Here is a 22,272-nt window from a genome sequence, read left to right as displayed (position 1 = left end):
TTGTGAGAAAATGTTAATATATCAATGGATAATTGTAGTCTTTTTATACTAGAAATTAGAACTTTAACAACTGAATATGCTCACATTACAGAAATTATCTATTTATGTCAATGTCATGACTTTGATTTTTGATGTTTAATTTGTAAAAAACAATATTTGCATGCAAAATGGTTTGCTGCCTTCAAATGTGTTAACCTCTGACTCTAATTAGCAACCTAATCTGAAAAAGATGGACTAAAGAACTTGAACTGAATCCGGAGTTCCCATGCTCACTCACTCCTCCTATTTAAAGCTTTGTTAGGAATATTTTAATAGATTTTCTTTGAATAGAACTGCCTGGTCTCATAAGTATCACTGATTTAAAAAATGAAGAGCTATAGAAGGGTTTCTAAGAAATAGTCATGCATTTTTCTATAAACCAAAACTGTAGCTATCAGAAAAGGATTAATTTAAATTTGTTCATACCTAACATTTCTCCAGATTTTACTTAAATCACTAGAGCCACAATTCCAGGCTTCAGTACATTGTAAATTAATTTGTTTTTAAACTGTATTTACATACTCATTCGTGTTATAAGCCCAGTTGTATACTCCAAAAATAATTTCTTCGCTTTGTATGGATGACACTCCTTTCACCTTCGCTCACCCAGTGCTGCTGCAGAAGCTGATGGTATTGATCCACTGATAAACATCCTGTCCAGTAAACGAGACGGAGCCATTGCCAACGCTGCCACAGTGCTGACGAACATGGCCATGCAGGAGGGCCTGCGCGGGAGCATGCAGAGCCACGGCATGATGGCCGCGCTCCTCGGCCCGCTGCGCAACGCCAATGTCGTCGTGCAGAGCAAAGCTGCGCTCGCCATTGCGGCCATTGCCTGTGACATGGAAGCCCGCACAGAGGTAAGAGTTGTAATAACCTCTGCTCTCGTTTTCCTGGTCCGTACTTATGGATCGATTAATTTGAAACATTTTCAAATGTTTAACTGATCTATCATTTAAGTCTTAAAAACTGCTGCAATGCTTTGGAAGGACAAACGGACATTATCTCGCAAAGAAGGTGAGCATACCATGTAAGCCAGCAATTCTGTTTTTAAGCATATATTCCTAAAACAACCTTTTGACCATATGTTCCAGGAAGCATTGTTTACAATAGCTAAACAACTGGGAACAAACCAATTGTCCAATTGTAAAGAGTGGATAAATAAATTATGGTATATTCATAAAATGGAATCTCATATCAGTAAAAATGAATGAACCATTGCTACAGACATCAGCAGAGATGAATCTCACCATGTTTAATGCTAAGCAAAAGCTAGTTGCCAAGTATTTATCTTATGATCCATTTATATACCATTCAGAAATAAGCAAAGCTGAGAAATGCGTTATTTAAGAATGCATACATACATATAAATTAGAACTAGAGGCCCTGGCCGGTTGGCTCAGCGGTAGAGCGTCGGCTTAGCGTGCGGAGGACCCGGGTTCGATTCCCGGCCAGGGCACACAGGAGAAGCGCCCATTTGCTTCTCCACCCCTCCGCCGCGCTTTCCTCTCTGTCTCTCTCTTCCCCTCCCGCAGCCAAGGCTCCATTGGAGCAAAGATGGCCCGGGCGCTGGGGATGGCTCCTCGGCCTCTGCCCCAGGCGCTAGAGTGGCTCTGGTCGCAATATGGCGACGCCCAGGATGGGCAGAGCATCGCCCCCTGGTGGGCAGAGCGCCGCCCCATGGTGGGCGTGCCGGGTGGATCCCGGTCGGGCGCATGCGGGAGTCTGTCTGACTGTCTCTCCCTGTTTCCAGCTTCAGAAAAATAGAAAGAAAGAAAGAAAGAAAGAAAGAAAGAAAGAAAGAAAGAAAGAAAGAAAGAAAGAAAGAAAGAAAGAAAGAAGGAAGGAAGGAAGGAAGGAAGGAAGGAAGGAAGGAAGGAAGGAAGGAAGGAAGGAAGGAAGGAAGGAAGGAAGGAAGGAAGGAAGGAAGGAAGGAAGAAAGAAAGAAAGATAGTAGTTACAACCTTTCAACAATCAAATAATGAGACTTTTTTTGGAATGCCTAATGCTTATATTCTGGACTCCTAATGTGCAAAATGTTGGTTTCTCCCTTCAGTTAAGAAATTCTGGTGGGCTGGAGCCCCTCGTAGAGCTCCTGCGCTCGAAGAACGATGAAGTCAGAAGGCATGCCAGCTGGGCCGTGCAGGTCTGCGCAGGCGACGAGCTGGTGGCCATGGAGCTGTGCCGGCTCGGGTGAGTGGAGGCACCCACGTTCTCGGCTCAGGTGTGGACTGGAAGGTGAAAAGGTACCCTTTTCAGGCCCAAGGAAGGTCAAGCAGAGCCTGCAGGCCGCCTGCCGGCCTGCCAGGGCCTCATGTCTGCAGGGCCTGCCCGCGCATGCCAGGTCTTCCCTCGTGCTCCCCCTCACGCTCTCCCTCCCACCTTTACAACCAACATCAACGTGTCCTTTCTCACTTGTGCATCTTGAGATTTGCTTCTCTTTCACTTTCCTTAACTGCTGTAACACAATCCTGTCTCTCAACTTCCTAAAATCAAGTGGGTGAGTGCTGACGACCATCTCCACTTACCTCTGCCCGATCCCAAGGTTTTGGTCCCAGTTCCGCATTTTCCAGCCTCACCAAGTCCACTCCACCTATGACAGAGGAGTTAGTGGCCCTTAGCATATCAGCAAACAGGGTTTTTAGGTTTCACAGACAGGTTTACCCTATTTATAAACATTTTTAGTCTTTGTGTCTATCACCTGCTTAGCTGCAGAAGTTGGAGTTTAATACTAACTTTGCTTTAAATGAAGAACTTTTTTTTTTTTTTCTGAAGCTGTCCTTTTCAACTCTTTGACTATGAGTTACTACCGGCATATATGATTTCAGAAAGGACTGATTTGTCTTTGTAACTCTTTCAGGATCACTTTATCTACAGGGGTGGGATGGCTTCACCTGCTTGTCTCATGCAGAATCTTAGCTAGGTACATAAGTGAGAACTTCATGTTGGGTTGCTTACACAGAGCAAATAATGCCTTTTGCTTTTATTGACAGGGCTTTAGAGATCCTTGAAGAAATTAGCCTATCAGTAAGTCGAAAAAATAAATTCAGTGAGTTAGCTTATAACAAATTGCTCAACAACCACCTGTCGCTGAAATACAGCCAGACTGGCTACTTGTCATCAAGTAACATAATTAGTGATGGATTCTATGACTGTGGTCGGGTAAGTGTGAGAGCTCATTTGTATTTTAGTTTGTATACTAATGGTTTCTTCCTTAATCATGATACATTTCATTGCAATTTTTATAACCACCTAACATAATTTGTAATTTTATAGACAGAAACTAGGGGATCAGAACTTTATCCCTAACTTTGGCTATAAGATTTTGCATTTGTGTATAGTTTTAACTAGATGAACTTGTGTGCTAGTCCAACTGTCAGAGAAGATGTGATAGCAGCCCTTTCGGTTTGGGGTCTGTTACTTCCAGGGCCCAGCGTTAGTGATTAGGACAGAAGTATTAGGTTTTTATCTTATTAATTATAATCTAGTTGAAATTAATCAAATTATAATAGTGGATTTAAAAAGGTAATATAGAAGAATATTGTTTTACTTGACTGTATTTCTGATTATGATTTTTTAAACAATATATGGTGCAATTCAATGTTAATGTTGAGAGAAATGGGGAGCAAAAACTAGAGTCTTGAGGACTTTGTGACACCCCTGTTTAAACCAGCATTTTCATGTCTTCTGAAAACCGAAAGTGATGAGAAGAATGGGGAAAACTTAAAAACCCACAAACTTCTTTTTCAGCAACATTGGGAAACAGATATGATCCACAGACTTCAGGTCCCTGAGGTCAGGCAGAAGCTGTTCAAAAGGAAGAATGGAAGGGGAGGGTGGGGAGCACGAGGGTAGCAGTGGTGGAGATCTCAGAAGACACCATCAACAATAAACCCTTCCTGAGGTGATAGGAGAACTCAGAAGTCCAGATGCGAACTGTCCCAGGCAGGCATAGAACCTCAGGAGCTGGGTGAGCAAGGCTGGCAATGGAGGCCCTCTTGGGAAAATCTGGCTCAAAGAAGCAGAAGAGACAGGTCCTTAAAAAGAATCACAGAGCTAAACCATAGTTGCAGAAAACACTCTATCATGCTAACAGAATTAGAGCTACTTTGAATAGTGAAAAATAGCTAGCCTAAAACTTGATTCTAGCTCTTTCTTCTGTCCCCCTGGCCACCATTACTACCATAATACAGGCACAAACCCCTATAAACACATACAAACCACTGAAAAATCACCACTCCAAGAAAGCCCATCTCTTTGATGAATTTTTTTTTTTTAATTTGGCACAACATTAATACAAAGAGGCTGTAAGAAAAAACGAGGGCAAAGAGCAGGAAAACCAACAAAGAACATATCAGAATAATGTTGCCTTGCATCAGAAAATAGTTACAAAATGTATTTGTTCATAAGTTTTGTAAAAAGTTAAGGAGATAATATTCTTTTTTTTTTTTTTTTTCTTGTATTTTTCTGAAGCCAGAAACGGGGAGAGACAGTCAGACAGACTCCCGCATGCGCCCGACCGGGATCCGCCCGGCATGCCCACCAGGGGGCGATTCTCTGCCCCTCCAGGGCATCACTCTGTTGCGACCAGAGCCACTCTAGCGCCTGGGGCAGAGGCCGAGGAGCCATCCCCAGCGCCCGGGCCATCTTTGCTCCAGTGGAGCCTCGGCTGCAGGACGGGAAGAGAGAGACAGAGAGGAAGGAGAGGGGGAAGGGTGGAGAAGCAGATGGGCGCTTCTCCTGTGTGCCCTGGCCGGGAATCGAACCCAGGACTTCTGCACGCCAGGCCGACACTCTACCACTGAGCCAGCCGGCCAGGGCAGATAATATTCTTTATAAGGGAGAATTCTCTGATTCATTCATTTAGTAAATATGAAGTTTCTAGTATTGTAGGCTTTTACTATGTCAGTAAACTAGAGACACGGACGTCTACTCCCATGGTACGAGTGGGAAAAGGCCGACAATAAACAATGAACATCACAACTAAATAAATTATGTCATATGGTTGAAATAAGTGCTATGGGGGAGAGGTAAGCAGAGCAGAGGCAGGATAAGGGGCTTAGGAGTGCTGGGGTTGATGGTTATAATTTTCAAAATTGTGGTGAGGGAGGCCTCACTAACAGGTAATACCTGAGCAGAAATTTGAAGAAGGTGCAGGCCCTAGCCATGAACATACCTGGGGGAAGAGCTTTCTAGGCAGAGGAAACTGGTTCAGAGCCATGGGGTTTAAACACACTTGGCATATTTAGGAAACAGCAAAGGCAGTGTAGATAGAGCTGGGTGAACCCAGGGGCAGAAAGGTAAAGAGAGCCCAGATCATGTAAGTCTTGTAGACCATCAGAGGATTTGGCCTTGACCCTGAACAAAGCAGGAAATTTTGGCAAGTTCTGGACAGAAGGATGGTCCGTCCTATTTTAAAGGGGTCGTGAACAGTATCTTGGATGAGAGCAGAATCTAACTATATGGCTGGAAAAAGATTTGAGGTGTTCTGGTCCAATGCCCTTCACCAGGCTGATTATGATTGGTAGTGTAGAGCTTTGTCTAGCCCAGGGGTAGTCAACCTTTTTATATCTACCTCCCACTTTTGTTTCTCTGTTAGTAGTAAAATTTTCTAACCACCCACCGGTTCCACAGTAATGGTGATTTATAAAGTAGGGAAGTAACTTTACTTTATAAAATTTATAAAGCAGAGTTACAGCAAATTAAAGCATATAATAATAATTACTTACCAAGTACTTTATGTCAGATTTTTGCTAAGTTTGGCAGAATAAATCTTTATAAAACAACTTGCTCTAGTTAAATCTATCTTTTTATTTATACTTTGGTTGCTCCACTACCGCCCACCATGAAAGCTGGAACACCCACTAGTGAGTGGTAAGGACCAGGTTGACTACCACTGGTCTAACCTATTTTCAGATAGCCTCACAATATATTTCCTAATCTGTTTAGTAATTAGTTACTTTTACAGACAATAGTTCTCCCTTATGTGTATAGATGGATTTGTAAACTCACATGCTTGCAGGGGCCAAACTGATAATTATGGCATGAAACAGCTGAGAATAAAGCAATAGAAATTGTGGGGAACTGGAGAGATACATCCTGCCCATAGGCACGAGGTCCACAAACTTCCTATTTATAATTGTGTGTGTGTGAAATTAGACACCTCAAACAGTTGAGAACATATTCTGTCAGCACTCATATTAAAAAATATAACCTATGCTGATATTATGTACTTTTCAATCTTTAAATTATCTACAGATAAATCCTGGCACTAAACTTTGGCCTTTGAAGGATCTCTGCTTACAAGAACCAAATGATCGGCGTGCTGTACTCTTAGTTAACAGTAAACCTTCTGATGTGTGAGTCTTTGGAGGAAGGAGGGAGGCAGAGAAACAGATACTTTTTTTGTTTGTCCATCATCATGTGAATATGTAAATATTCCAGTGTGGTGTCTTTCCTTTTCCCTGTGTATCCAGCACCGCCATCAAAATAAATACTGATCCATAAGCTCAGAGCCTGACATAGTGAAGTCCATGGGATGACCACCACCATGGTTTTTCCTTTGACTTGATGTCACCAATCAATTCCATGTGTATTTCAGCAGTCAGGACTTCTTACTCTTCCAGTAACATGAAGTAATTGAAGGAAGTATAAATAGATATGAGCAAATCAAAATGAATTATGTTTACAACTCTCCAAAACTGTATACAGGTGTCCAACTACTGCACAGTGTTTTATTATGTATATAATAAGAGGTAAATAGGAGAGCTGAAAACTAAAGTTTCAACATTCCTCTTTAAATGGTCACATACATCTATATAATAATACATTATACATGACACATTTTATAAAAATATTTATTCTAGCTCATGGAAAGCTTTGTAATACTTCTTGTCTTAACCTCTCCTTCACACTTTTAAATTAATATGTCACTGTTAAAAGTCAGCTCCAAATATGATTTTCTGGAAGAAAAGTTCATTTTGTAGGACAAAGCCAATGTTAATGAGTAAATTATTTTAATTTGTCCATAATTTCAAATACATAAAATTTTAGTTCTCCACCTCCATCTACGGAAGACAAATGCTCTGACACTGGTTATGGGCGAAGTATTTCTTCTTCATCATCTTTAAGAAGAGCAAGTAAAGAAAAGACAAGGTAAAAAAGTAATTTTTTACCTAAACTCAATTCATTCTCCTTTTAATTTGGGAATAAAAAATAATTTTTAGATGTTATATTTTTGCAACCATTCTTAGACTCTTCTTATGGTAGTATAATTTCATAATTGGTTTTCTAAATTGCTGTGCAAAAATCTCTGGGAAAAGAGCCGGGAAGCCCAGTTAGACATTCAGTCTGCTGTAAACCCACAGTGAGATTGTGAGCACATGACGCAGTGTCTGTGAGCAAGCTTAGCCTCCTTATCTGTACGTGGAGTGATGCCTGGTGCCCTGCTTTGTAATGGTGAATGGAATCAAAGTATGTAAAGGAAGGGAAAATGCCTTATACATTATTAACTGCCTTACAAATGTAATGTATCATTATTTTCCATATGATTGAAATTAGTTGTGGTTTTTTTCAAATGACAAGAAAAAATAGTTATTATTTTAGTGCTGGATTTGGATCTCCCACAGAAGATAAATCAGAACCTGCTTCTGGACGAAGTACTGCTCTTAGCAAAAGCACCATTAAAGAAAAAGGAGCAAGGTAAGAAATGTGATGTTTATTCTTCTCCTCATTGTAATCAGGCCAAGTTTTGATTACCCAGCAAAATTGGTGAAAGGGAGGAGTGGATTTTTAATAGGAAGCTTTTCCTACAAAATCAGTATGTTGAACTAAGCAGGATTCATGAAATGTAATTAAAATTTACTTTTTTATTGATTGATTTTATGAATGGAGTGGCAGTAACAAGAAGTATCAATTCATCGTTACCTTACTGTAGCTATTCATTGGTTGCTTGTCATATGTGCCTTGACCGGGCAAGCCCAGGGTTTTGAACCAGTGACCTCAGTGTTCCAGGTTGACACTGTCCACTGTGCCACCACAGGCCAGGCAAGTTAACTTTATTTTTGTCTCTTGTCTCTAAAACTTACCCAGAGGAATTTCTTCTGCCTCTGGGTGAGAACTTAGGCCACTTTGATCATTATTAAGCTCTACAGTCACTTTAATTAAAAAATGACAATGGAAACAGTCTCTAGTTCATTATTTTAAAATCCAACCCTGTGTAGTAATCAACATAAAATGAACTTTGATGTCGTCCTGCAGGCTGCCTCTTCCCTGCTTCATTCATCCGTGCCCCACCCACCTCACTCACTGGAATCTCTGACCTTTCAGGCAGCTGCAAGAGGGAGACAAGGGAAGCAGGACCAACTCCTTATTTGGTTGAATCATGTCTAATGTGGTTCGTGCATATTTATAGGCCTGGCATATTTTAATGTACTTTCTACCTGTTTACATATTATTAGATATATTATTTCTCTTGTGAGCACTCTCCTGGACTCTTTAGAATACCATCCTGCCCACTCCATAACCCTTTAATTACTATTGACGTAAGCCCTTCAGAACCACTGCAATATTGAAGTCTATTTGGCACTTATATGGACCATCTACTTTCTAAACTGAGACTGTCTCCTAAGGTCCCTAAGGTGAGAGCTGTGGTAGGTTCTTATCCTCAAGAGCTCAGAGCTGTTTATTTTCTGTTTCTGACTTTATTTTCCATTGTTGGCCTCTGTTGCTCATCATTCTGCTCTCTGCTTCTAAGCTGCTGCTATTGTTCTAGCCCTGACAACGTCAACCATCCCCCCACATTCCCCCTCACGTGGCCTCTGCTTCCCCTCTGCTGGGCCGAGAGCCGTGGAGGACAAGAACATGCTCAGATTTGAGTAATTCTCATTTCATTTCCAATATTTAGCACTGTGCTTAGTTGGCACACTTGTTCAAGATAGAAATCTGAGCTTTGGCAGGAAATGTTTACTTTTGACAAGGTCCACACTTATAAATGATCCCTCTTGAGCAAGTAGCTTACCTTTTTCTTGCCTGAGTTCCCTCATCAGTAAAATGGTAAAGGTCAATACTAGTAATCATCTTGCTAGGTTCCAGGAATTGTTCCAGTGTGGGAAACATAGCAGTGAACAAGAATTTCTTCCCCCATAGAACTTGGCTAGCAGAGAGACAGACAACAAACAAAATAAACCGCACAGTCTACGTATCCCCCTAAGCCCAGCATAAATCATGTCTTCACCTGGTACAATCCTCCCTTATCATCCTATTGGAATAGACTGGGTGGACATACAACACCTGATGGAACAGATTTCTTTTGACATTGAACTCCTTGAATTTCTTATTTTTATCACTCAAATGGACTTCATTGAATATACCTGGTATTGTGATTATTTTTCACATACCAAAATCTTCCTACCTAAAATAAAAACCCAAGTGGGTTGGATTCATGACTCATATTTCTCCCTCCAGACTTGTCCTATAGCATATGTATTCGCCTAGCTGATGATATCAAAAAGAAGCAAGTGATTAAACTTTGAAAATGTCAGCACACAGTTTTAGGCCAGACAACTCTCTCTACTCACAAACCTCCCTACTCATTCTCCCGTGACAAGAGAAAATGCCCTTCTTGTTTAGATCCATACAGTGGATCTCTGCCTTATGAGGTAGTTTTGCTAAAGTTCTGCAGGAAAGGTAAAAGTTCTGTTATATTTCATCAGAAATTGGTGTTAGTTTTCTGAGGATTAATTTTATAGGAGTTAATTTTGTAATTTCCAAGCACTTGCTTTTCTATTTATTTAGAAATGAAGTTCATGTAGGTATTGAAGTCCTTGTTAACACAACTTGGCAGACTTCGTGGGAAAGAAGTCCACATGAAATACTTATATTTGTAGCAGCAGGAAAGTACCGTTCAGGCGTTCCGGTAAATTAACTATTCCTAATCACTGAATAAGACATCTCTCCCTGGTGTGCTTGGCTCAGTGTACTGGGGAGCACCTTCTCCATGCCAAATCTTCTTACTTCCGGCAGCACACTCAGTGGGAAATAGATCTCTTTGTTTTACAGGCAGCCCTGTGAAATCACAGGGTCCCGCTCTCCAATCTTATAAACTTATCCCGTAATTTTAGAAAGCGGTTAACCCTATCTATGCTTTCTACCATTCTAATTGACCTACCTAGTGTTGCTTCCTAATTTAAAAAAATCTTACTATGCATATGAATATATTTATCTGTTTTACAGAAAAGGGGAGGGTTAAAATGATACAGCTGGGAAATATTAAGTTTTGCCTAAAATCACACGACCCAATGATTTTATTCAGGTTCCCCCAGTTTTACTTCCAGCGTGTGTGTATGTGTGGTTAGTTCTATACAATTTAATCACATCTGTAAATCCATGTGTCTAAGACTACAATTAAGATAATGAACAGTTCTGTCATCATAACGATCTTTGATGTCTAATTGCTTTAGCACCATTTGTTGAAAAGGCTATACTTCTTCCATTGAATTGCTTTTGTACCTTTGTCAAAAATCAGTTGAGCATGTTAGTGGCTCTATTTCTAGGTCCTCTGTTCCGTTGCTCTAATCTGTGTGTCTGTTTCTCTGCCAGTGTCGCTCTGTCGGGATTACTGTGGCTGTAGAGTAAGCTTTGATAACAAGTAAGAGTATTCTTCCCATTTCATTCTTCTTTGTCAGGATGGAGTTAGCTAGGACCTGTGCCTTCCTATATAAATTTTAGAATAAGATTTTTTTTATGTCTACAAAAAAAAAACCACTCTGCTTAGATTTTGATAGGCCCACTTTGCTCCAATGGAGCCTTGGCGTGGGAAGGGAAGAGAGAGAGAGAGAGAGAAAGGAGAGGGGGATGGATGGAGAAGCAGATGGGCGCTTCTCCTGTGTGCTCTGGCTGGGAATTGAACCTGGAACTTCCACATGCAGGGCCGACGCTCTACTGCTGAGCCAACCAGCCAGGGCTCACAATTGATTTTTGTATGTTGATTTTATAGCTTGAAACCTTGATAAACTCATTTATTACTTCTAGGAGTTTGGGGTGTTCTTTCTGTAGATCTCTTAGGATTTTCTACACAGACTAATCTAATTGTGTCATCTGCTTTGTCTTCAGTTTTTGACAGTTTGCTTTTGATGTGTCTGGGAGTGACACTTACTAAAATTCTTAACTATATAAATTTATGTCTTTAACCAAGTTGAGGAAGCCATCTCAGTCCTAATTATTCATTCTTTTCTGTACTTCATCTTTCTCCTCTTCTTCTGGTATTTGGTAACAATATTTGATAACATCAATATCATTATTTTTTTATTGCACAGGTCCCTAAGAGTCTGTCAATTGTTTTTTCAATGTTTTGTTCTTTGTGTTATTCAGATTGGATAGTTTTTGTTGATCTAGGTTCAAGTTTATAGATTCTTTATTCTGTTATCTATTAAACCCATTCAGAAAGTTTTATTTTTCTAAGTTTCAGTATTGTATTTTCAACTCCAAAATTTTGTTTTTATATCTTGTATTTCATCCTAAGACTTTAACTCTCCATTCATTTCAGAGTGTTGGTTACTAATTGCAGCATTTTCCCTCTGTGTCATCTTGGCATTGATGTCTATTGATTGTCTTTCCTCATGAGTTGAGGTTTTCCTGGTTCTTTGTATGCTGAGTAATTAGATTTTAATATCATGCTATGAGTCCTACAGTTCTTATTTATGGGTCTTATGTACATTCTAAGGAGAATATTCTTTTGTGTGTGTATGTGTGTGTGTGTTTTCGCAGGTAATTGACCAGTGCTTTTAGTCTTCAAGTTCCAACCAGTGCTCTGTGAGTTGTTTTGCTGTCAGTCCTGTTTTCAGAGGTTTTGCAATGCTGTTTGGATCAGTCCTGTATGTGCCAACTAGTGTCCAGTAAGGAATTGGGTGGTGGTCTATTCCATAGTTCCATCCTGGGGTCAGAACCAAGCACAGATAGCTTGGGAGTACACCTAGCAATCCATAAACAAATTTATATGGCTGCTTTCTTGGGTTTCCTTCCTCTCCATGATCTCCTTTGTCTTTTCTGGTTCATAGGGCTTCCCTTTTGGTCCTCAACCAAAAACTTTACTTACTCTTCCCTGATATACTCTTGCCAGGACTACATCCATATCTGCAGCCAAACAGCAGGAGGACTGAGTGAGTATAAAGCAGTTTTAGGCTCTTAGGGACCCCGATGACACAATTGGCACCACTGTCACAGGATTCCTTAGGGGCTGGAGCACAACAAAATGGAGAAAAATAAGAAAACCCAGGACTGTCCCCACTCTCTCCTATTTCTCACATAGGCTTCCTGTGAGCTCTCACTGTCTGTGCTGATGGCCGCTTCCAGGTGTGAGGCTGTGTTTAGTTCAGCTTGTGGAAGAGTGGACAAAAATAAATGCTAAACTCACCACAGCTCAGTCACGATTCAGTCTGTTCTCTGATCTTTCTGCTACTAGTTACTTTTTAGAGTCTTCAGACAGCGATTGCAAGGATCCTCTCCAGGTCTGATGTCTTACTCAGTGGGAGACGGGGTCAAGTATGCTCACTTAGTGCTGCCTGGAAAAAGGACCCGTGCCGTGGCTTCTGTTCAGTTCCTTAGTTAGAATCAGTAAGATGTCGATACTGGTTCCAAGAACATTTGAGAACCTAGTTAGTTAAGGAATATTAGAAAGAGATTGCCATGTTGCAAAAAAAAAACCATCCTGTATGATATTAACCATCCTGTAGAACAATAAACTGTAGCCTTTGGAAGTATCTTTCCCACTGGACAGAAATAATTTGTATCTTTACTAAACAAGAATGTATATGATAACTAGCAACTTCTCTGAGTCTAGAACATCTATTTTTTATTTTTTTAAGCATGTATCTGTAATTTTATCTATCTATATATCAAGAAAATTGGTGGACAACATTACTTATTGAGGCTATTCTAAGTCTGGAACTTTTAATTAATAGTAATTTTTTATTAAACACTATCTTTACTGTTTACTAAGTGCATTCCATTTTTCCTAAGCACAGAACTAAGTACATCTCAAGGGGGTGGAGGGAGGCGAAAGTGGGCAGAGGGGCGACAGGGCAGGAGGTGACTGCCGGGCGATGGCGCCCACTGCGGTGCGCAGGTGCTGTTTCATTGAGCTGCATGCTTGAAACCTGTATGGTTTTATTAACCAATGTTACCTCAATAAGTTTAATTTAAGAAAACCCTAAGTCTGGTTTCCCAAATAAACATTCAGTGAGTCTTTGCCCCTGCATGACATCCTTGTTATATTTTGCTTTTTTTGTATGTTTTGGATAATTTTTCTTAAAAATTGTGATCCAGATTCTTCCTTCAGAGGTGTCAATAGAAGCAAGAGATGATATGAAAGCAGTGTAGACTCCCTGAGAAGGTGACCTATTTTTTTCCAATTCAATAAATATTTATTACATACTTATGATAGGCCAGACATCTTGCTACACAAATATGCGTAAGTCCAATAGATGATATTCATAATATATGTCAATCATGTAGTGTTTGTTCTCTTGAAAATTAATCTCTGCTGCAAAACATAGAAGCGCCAAAATTCTGCATTGTCATTGAAAATTTGACGATGGTATGGTCTGGTCATTGAAGTTATAAACAGTGTATTTCTGGGATATTCTTCAGAGGACCTCAGAGCACAATTTGTGCCTATTCATTCTGTGATTTTGATTGCTGCTCTTTACTCTTAAAGGAAAAGCAGAGGGAAAAAAGAAGAGGAAAAACTGAAGGAGGAGGAGGAGGTTACAGCAGCACCAAAGTGGGCTGGAGAAGGAAACCTCGATAAAGAATGGTACCCTCCCCCTGATCCCGACTTCTGCGTCTATGTGTATGAAGTGACCAAGTCAGTACTTCCCATAACCAGTATAAAAGAACAAATTGAGGCTCTTGCAAAGTAAGTTGTCAATAGACACATGTACATTTTTAATTTCTGGAAAAAAAATTTAATTTTAGTGGTTTGCAATTTTAGCCAATTTTCAGACAACTACACTGTAACAAAACTGAAGCAGAAACAATGAATTGAAAACAAATTCTCAGTTTCTATTTTAGGTCAGATTTCTGCCATAAATCAGAATGAGGAGCTGGAAATTGCGTAAAGAAAGATGCTTGTGTAGATGCCAACTATGCTTTACTAAATATATATATAAAATAAGAACAAGCAAAAAATACATGTCATTTTCTCCAGTTAAACTATGAAAAGCTCTTTCAGTGTGATCCTGAAGAAGTTATAAATGAATCAAAAGTTTCAAAAACCATTTCTTGGGTATCTGGGGAGCTCACAATTTAAAGAAATTCTATTGTGAATTATTTGTAAACTCTCAAGTCATTTTCTAACCCAAATGACTATCCCCTGTTTTATGTTACATGTTTTACACTGCTCTAAAGCAGGAGCGCGAGCATTCTGAAATGTCTGGGTGGGCTCAGCGCTCTGTATGTGCCAGTGAAGTTACCTTCTCAGAGTTGAGTCGGGTTTCACTCGGAGAAGCTGAGAACTTCCCTTGGTGGCTGTAAGGGATTAGGAACCAGGAGAGATGGAGGATAGCCTTGCTGATTGACACCAGCCAGTAGGGGAGCAACAGCTGTGGTCTCCAGGGGAGCTCATATCTACTCCGAATAGAAGTGAGCTGCAGCCATCCAACCCGGGTGTGACAACTGCAAGAAGCACAGCTGCCGATCATTGACGTCTCATCAGCCAGAACTAGAAAAGAGTGTGTTTGGCTACTGAAGGTTTTCCTGATGTCCTTGAGAAGTGATGACTCAAGCAGAACTCGAATTTAGCTCATTTCAACATTTGTCACATTTCTTCATGCTTTATTCCTTATCAGAAATACTTTTTATCATTCTAAATAATTGATTTCTTTTATCTGCATCCACTGCAAGCCAGAGCTAGCTTGCATCACAGTACACCTGGCCAGGGGACACACGTCGGGTTACTAGCTTTCTCTCCAGTTTTTCTCTTGTTCTTCACCATGCTCTTTGCTCAGTGCTTCATAAGTAAGGGGAAGGTCTTTCTTTAAAATATGCAGTTCTGCCTTCACTCCAAGATATAGCCTAAGTCTATGGAGGATTTCTGCAGGTGCATTTACTGACTTCTTCAGCAGGAGCTTGATAGTAACAGACCCCCCAGGCAGGACACCCCTCCCCACCCACCCGGCCCCTCCCCGTTACTTGGTTCCTTCTGCCTCTTCCTCTCTAACTTCAGTGTTATGTAAATGTCATGTTTTTCTCTAAATTATAAAAACCAAACTTTAAAAGAAAAACACTATAAAACTTGAAAATATCTTGGGGTTCTAATGGGAAATTTCTGTGTGTTTGTCTTGTTTCTCACTTTAAATTTCTTGAAAGAAGAAACAAATGTTAGTACAATGCCCTGGATTTCATATTGAAACATTTACAAATACTCTTCAAGAGTAGTATAAAATTTTAAAACTGTATTGATAGAAATTTAGTGGTACTGGTTTGTATCTTGCTGTAAATATTGAAAAAATTAGCATTCATTTCTTTCCATGTGTTGAATAAAATTGTTGGAATTTCAGTATATATATGATACGTACTGTGAATACTGTAAGCATAACGTTAACCTAGTTATGGTAAGTACATTTTTAAAAATAAAGCAAATAATAACATCAGAAGGAATACAGTTTCTATACATAGAATTACACAGATAGCTGCACTCAAATTGTCCAAAGGGAGATATTAAAGTTAATTGATTTGGTCTCGATGTAATTGACACAGGTATGTGGCAGAAAAAATGGGCGGTAAAATTTCAAAAGAGAAATTGCAGGATTTCAGCTGGGAGCTTCATATAAGTGAACTAAAATTTCAACTTAAGTCCAATGTTATACCAATTGGACAGATCAAAAAAGGAACCTTCTACCATCGAGCTTTGCTTTTCAAGGTATTTAAGATGTTTGCCTCATTTGCCATTAGGTTAAAATGTTTTCTCTTTATCATAATGGAGCCAGCTGCTAATATTTATTTAACTACATAATATTAACCCTATCATTTATATTTGCCACTGCTCACAAAAATTAAGGGTATTTCAAAATGAGTATGAAGCAATTAAAAAAAAGTACTTGATTTTTTTCTATTAAACAAGAACATCAGAAAAGCAAACGACAAGTCAAAGAATGTTGTGCGATTATGCAAATAAGATGCAAACTCAATTATCGTGATTAAGTAGCAAGTGACATATCAGTGGGGTGAACAGAAGCATGTCAAACTGGACCAGAGTGCCACATATTGACTGTTCAGTAGGGTGTGTGGTCACCCAAGACTGCCAAAACACACTGACAGCCATGGGGCAGGACAGGGTCAGACTGTCCAGCAGTTCCTGTGGGATCCTCTGCCACTCTTGCTCCAGCGCAACTTTCAGCTCAAGAAGTGTTGTGGGAGGCATTGGGTGGTTTGCCAGACGTCTTCCCAGTGCCTCCCAAGCACGTTCAATGGGATTCAGGTCTGGAGAACGTGAAGGCCAGTCCATGAGTTTGATTCCTGCCTCCTGAAGCATGTTGTTGATGAGATGCACACGGTGGGGTCTTGCATTATTGTCCATGAAAAGAAAGTTGCTTCCAACGGCTCCAGCACAGGGTACCACTATAGGGTGCAGGACCTCATCTCGATATCTGAGGTCCTGTTTCTGATGTGGTCGTTACGACCATCAGTGCTGATGCCAGCCCACACCATGATTTCACCACCACCAAAGGAGTTCCTTTGTCTCATGAAACATGGATTCTCCCCTGTTCCTTATTTGCACCAGGTCAGGACCCAATGATTGTCAGGCTGCAGACTGAACTGTGACTCATCAGAGAAGAGGACAGTTGACCACTCATCACAGGTCCAACGACAATGCTCATCAGCCCACCCTCTGTGGGTTCTACGGTGTTCAGCAGATAACAGAATGTCTACCACTGGTCACCGGACCTGCAGTCCAACACAATGGAGCTGATTTCATATGGTCTGGGTGCATATCCGTCATCTAGTGGCAGCAAGAAACTGTCCCCACAGTTCTGTTGCATTGCTGCACTTGTTCCTTCTTGCCAATAAGGTCAAGTCTCAGTCATCTCTTGCTGTTGTGGCAGATGGGTGACCCTGCCCTTGTCTTCTTCGTACTGTGCCAGTCTCTTCAAAGCGATTCCACAGTCTGCTAATCACACTTTGGAATGTTCCAAGGGCTGTTGCCACTGTCTGTGTTTAATCAGCTTCAAGACGTCCTATGACTCTCCAGGCTTTGCATTCAGGCAAATCGTGTTGCAGGGGCATTGCAAGGGCTGAGAAATGGCAGGATGTGCACTTTCAAGATCAGGGAACGTGCAGCTACTCTGGTGCTTTCAGACTTTTGTATAGTGTATTTTCACCAATGAAATAAAAGTTGGTTTTGCATCTCATTTGCATAATCAAACAACTTTATTTGACTTGTCATTTGCTTTTCTGATGTTTCTGTTTAATAAAAAAATCAAATGCTTCTTTATCACATTTTCATTTTGAAATATCCCCTAATTTTTGTGAGCAGCATATTTGAGCTATATATGCCTGCATACGCACATACACAACAATACATATATATTCTATTCACAGACTCGTAAAAGCCTATTCACTCAACATTTACCATACAGCAACTGCGCGCCTCTTCTAGGGTCTTGGAATAATAATAGAGATATAAAGTGACAGTCCCTGTATACAAAGCACTTAAGCCAGACTTGTGGGTTCTAAGGTGATGTCAGGGAAAGTTTCAGGAGAGAAAATGACATATTAGAGGGACATAGAATTTCAACAGGTAAGGAAGGAAGATAAGAGTATTCTAAACAAAGAAATGTTTTATACAAAATAACAGGTTTGAGTCACTGAGCCATTTGGGTAATATAGAACAGTTTTTCTGGATAAAGAAAGTGAAAGGGTTGGATGAGGCTAAAGGGCCAGATTATAAAGCACCATGTGAGTAACCACTGAAAGCTGTTAAGGAGAAATGAATGAATGGGTAACATGATTTTCAAAGACCATTCAGGTAACAGAACAGGGAATGGATTAGAGCAGGGGCAAGGCTAGAGATAGGGAACCAGTTGGAAGCTTTCTGGAGCAAGAAGAATGAGTGACCTATACTGAAGCCATAGTTGAAGATGTGAAAGAGGAGGCACATTTAGAGGGGGATTAGAGAGAAGATCGAAAGGAGTTGGTGACTACCTAGGTGTGGTGTGAGAGATCACAGAAGAACAAAATAATTTCTAGGTTCTAGTCCAGGCAGCTGGTAACGGTGGCATTATTCATTACAGTAGGGGGTAATAGAGATAGGTCAGGTTTAAGAGAGGGAGTGATCTTTGTTTTTCTCCATTGTATCCAGTGTCTGTCGTATACTAAGAGTTTAGTTTAGTTTGGTTTCTAAACTATAGACTGAATGTAAAGAATTCGTATCCTCTCCTAAATACCTGTAAACCCACTGCATCCACATGGACCTTGCCTCTAGTTTTTAGCTAATTCTGTTTATAATCCAGACAGCAGTCTTTCCTAATTCTTTGGCTTCTTGCTCTATCAGTTCTTCTCTCCTGTCTTTAAGCTCTTTCTCTCTTAGGTGTTTCTCCATTAAAACCTAAAATTAACTCTGTAATATTTAAATAAATATATTTTATTTTCTCATATCCACAACCACCATGACAGCTCCTATTATGGTACCGCCATCATTCTGAGCTATGTGCCAGGTACTTGACAAACATAGTTGTGAAGAGTCTCAAAAATGCCAAAGGTGGAGTGACTCCTTGTTTTAGAGATAAGAAAACAGTATTTAGAGAAGAAATTTATGTAAGGTCAACTAGAGGTACAGCTGGAATTTGAACCCTTGCCCGTCTGAATCAAAGCCTATCCTAATACTTCTCTCCATAGACAATTCTCATTCTTGGTCAAAATTCTGAGTGTTCTCAACTCCTTGTCCCTCCTTGGCATACCTCTGATTTTCTTCTCAACTCCCTGCAGTCTGGCTTTTGCTCCCTCTCAGTAAGGGTTATTACAGTGGTCTATTGTCTGCTTACTTAATATATCAAAAGAATTTGTCATCAATTATTCTTTCTTTGACACCATTCTCTTCAGTAACTTGTCCTCTCTTACCACTTCATCTCAATCTCCTCTGGAGACCTGTTTTCCTCCACCCTTCCCTTAAATGTTGGGGATCTGCAAGGTTCTGATGCCAGCTCTTTTCTTTTCTCTCTTTATTTACTTCACAGGGTGAGGTCACCCTCTCCCGTGGCCTTAAATACCACCTACATGCCTAAAGTTTCCAGACCCTTTCCTTGTCCCACAAACTTCTCCTGATTCCAGATCTGTGTATCTTTTTACACTCTAGCTTGATGCACTTAAGTGTCTCGTAGGCACTGTATTAGTCTGCTTGGGCTTCTATAACAGAATACCATAGACGGGGTGCCTTCAATAAACATTCATTTCTCATAGTTCTGTAGGCTGAGAAATCCAAGATCAAGGTGTCTGGAGATTCGATGTCTGGGAAGAGCCCACTTCCTGTTTGCTTGAGCTGTTCTCTTATTGTATAATCATTTGGCAGAGTCAGAGAGAGAGAGAGAGAGAGAGAGAGAATATGTTGGTCTCTTTCTCTTCTTATAAAGGCACCAATCCCATTATAGGAGCTTTACCCTCATGATCTCATCCTAACCTAATTACCTCCAAAAGGCCCTATTTTCAAATACCATCACACTGGGGGTTGAGACTTTAACATTTGCATTTGGTGGGGGAACACAAATATTCAGTCTCTAACATTATATCACACTGAATATTTTACCCTCACACCTCAGCTAAGTCATATAATTAATTACCCAGGCCTTGACCATGGCTAAAATCCTGAACACCAATTGAACTCACTGGTAAAGTCTCTTATCCTTCTACCCCTCCTAAATCTTTTATTCTTCCTACGTATATTCTCTGTAACTTCCATTTTCTTCCAGTTTTCTGGCTCTTTTTTGGTTTTTCTTGTCCCCTCAAGAGCCTAGATGAACTGTTCACAGACCTCATAATTTGCTCACTAATTTCCCTCATTTTTTACCCCCCCCCCACCATCCTTTCACGCCTTTGCCTGAGCCCACCAATCTGATTGCCTGTCCTTCCACTAATAGCACTCAGGCTTAAGAAAATGACAGCGGGGGCGTCACAGCCAATTCGGAGTGTTCAGTGTGTGTGGACATGCCAGTAGCCCGGCCACCCTTTTCCAGCTCCTGGTCATAGTTCCTCCTATTTTCCTTAGCAGCTGTGCTCCACACCTGACCTTCCTTCTAAGCCTTTTCATTTCTACCTCTTCCTCATAGCACATGACCTTGGTTCTCATTCACAAAGAAAATAGTTTTAAATTCATCTCAGCTGTAAGCAGTATTATTCTAAGGATAAGAACTAAGACTCTTGAGACAGATTCCTTGGCTGTCACATTAGGTCACAATCCACTGTGACCTTGGGAAAATTATCTGACCTCAGTTTTACTCCTATAAAATGGCAAATTCAATACCAGTATCATACGGTTGTTTTAATGCTTTAAAGTGCCTTGACATGGAGTAAGAGATCAGGAAAAGTTATTTTGGAACAGTTAAGATAATGACATGTTTATTTTTGTCTCTTTACCACTAGACTATGAGTGTAAAGTGATTCTAGTACCAATTCCAATATGGGAGGGAGGTGTTCTGCACATGGAAGCAACTCTCCAACAACAGCTCCGTGTGCCACAGGTCAACTCCATGCTGACACTGTCCACCTGGAGACAGCATCAGACCCCTCAGGATAAATGCTCAGCTTACAGGACTGCTCCCTACCCGACTCAGATGCCAGTCACAAGGCTAGGTTATCACCAGTGTTTCTGACTGACCAGCTAGAGATTGGAGGTTCCAACAACCCCATCCTTGGGTTCAGTTAACTTGCAAGAGCTGCTCACAAAACTCAGAAAACATTTGACTTACTGGATCACCAGTTTGTTATAAAAGAGCATAGCACAGGGTAAGATATGGGGGAAGGGTGTGGAACTCGCATGCCCTCCTCCGGAAGGCCACTCAAGTCTCTACCTGCTCACCAACCCAGAGGCCTCTGGAGCCCTGTCCTTTTGGGGTTTGGGAGGCTTCGTTACATAGGCATGGTTGATTAAATCATTGGCCAACAACTGATTCAACTGCCAGCCCCGCTTCTCTCCTCAGAGGCAGGGGAGGGAGTAGGACCACAAGCTCCAAACCTCGGATCAAGTGGCTGACTCTCTGGGCAGCCAGTCCTGCCCATCCTCAGGCGCCAGAAGTCACCTTATTATCCTAACAAAGACACCCTGATGGCTTTTAGCACTTAGGAAATTCCAAGGGTTTTAGGAGCTCTGTGGCAGAAACCCAGATGAAGACCAAAATATATTTTTTATTAGAAATCCCAGTTTCGCCCTGGCCGGTTGGCTCAGCGGTAGAGCGTCGGCCTGGCGTGTGGGGGACCCCGGTTCGATTCCCGGCCAGGGCACATAGGAGAAGCACCCATTTGCTTCTCCACCCCCCCCCCTTCCTCTCTGTCTCTCTCTTCCCCTCCCGCAGTCAAGGCTCCATTGGAGCAAAGATGGCCCGGGCGCTGGGGATGGCTCCTTGGCCTCTGCCCCAGGCGCTACAGTGGCTCTGGTCGCAGCAGAGCGACCCCCCCCCCCCCCGGAGGGGCAGAGCATCGCCCCCTGGTGGGCAGAGCATCGCCCCTGGTGGGCGTGCCGGGTGGATCCCGGTCGGGCGCATGCAGGAGTCTGTCTGACTGTCTCTCCCCGTTTCCAGCTTCAGAAAAATACAAAAAAAAAAAAAAAAAAGAAATCCCAGTTTCACAGAGTGCTGCACATTCAGGTCAACCACATTAATAAATGAACATAGAGATTACTAAAACAACAAGTCTTGCCTTCCAGCACTGGGAACATTTATGGAGTACTCACTTTTGTGACTGCATTCACAGCTCTAAGTGCTGGGAATGTATTCATTCTCTTCGTCTCTATAACCACCCTGTGAGGAGGGTGTTTGGACTGTTCTCATTTCACAGATGAAGAAATTGAAGTGCACAGAGGCCTAGGCCCTTGCTTGATCGAGGTGACAACAACTTGAGCTGCAATTCAAACCCAGAAGGTCTGAACCAGCTCTCTTATCCACTATATTGTGGCTAAGAAGTTTCCAGAGTATTTGAAGTGTAATTTTTAAATAACCTCAACATCAAGACAGATTGAAGAGAAAACTC

The 22,272-nt window shown here is 41.1% G+C and overlaps 1 protein-coding gene across 4 annotated transcripts in view; it reads left to right on the top strand.

The window, feature by feature from the left end:
- ARMC3 (armadillo repeat containing 3) overlaps positions 1-22,272 on the top strand; it is an 85,138-nt gene that overhangs the window by 60,851 nt on the left and 2,015 nt on the right. For 2 of the 4 annotated variants that reach the window (XM_066384552.1, XM_066384551.1), the window contains exons 11-18: positions 650-899; positions 2,096-2,232; positions 3,033-3,201; positions 6,298-6,398; positions 7,093-7,194; positions 7,624-7,740; positions 13,754-13,954; positions 15,796-15,958. In XM_066384552.1, the coding sequence (XP_066240649.1) occupies positions 650-899; positions 2,096-2,232; positions 3,033-3,201; positions 6,298-6,398; positions 7,093-7,194; positions 7,624-7,740; positions 13,754-13,954; positions 15,796-15,958 (1,240 nt within the window). The remainder of the gene's footprint in view (positions 1-649; positions 900-2,095; positions 2,233-3,032; positions 3,202-6,297; positions 6,399-7,092; positions 7,195-7,623; positions 7,741-13,753; positions 13,955-15,795; positions 15,959-22,272) is intronic. The other 2 variants (XM_066384553.1, XM_066384554.1) reach the window with 2 other exon arrangements.

This window comes from Saccopteryx leptura, chromosome 5, assembly GCF_036850995.1.
Source record: "Saccopteryx leptura isolate mSacLep1 chromosome 5, mSacLep1_pri_phased_curated, whole genome shotgun sequence".
NCBI classification, from domain to species: Eukaryota; Metazoa; Chordata; class Mammalia; order Chiroptera; family Emballonuridae; genus Saccopteryx; species Saccopteryx leptura.
The sequence above is the reverse complement of the archived record's forward strand: the minus strand, read 5'-3'. Positions and strand labels throughout refer to the sequence as shown.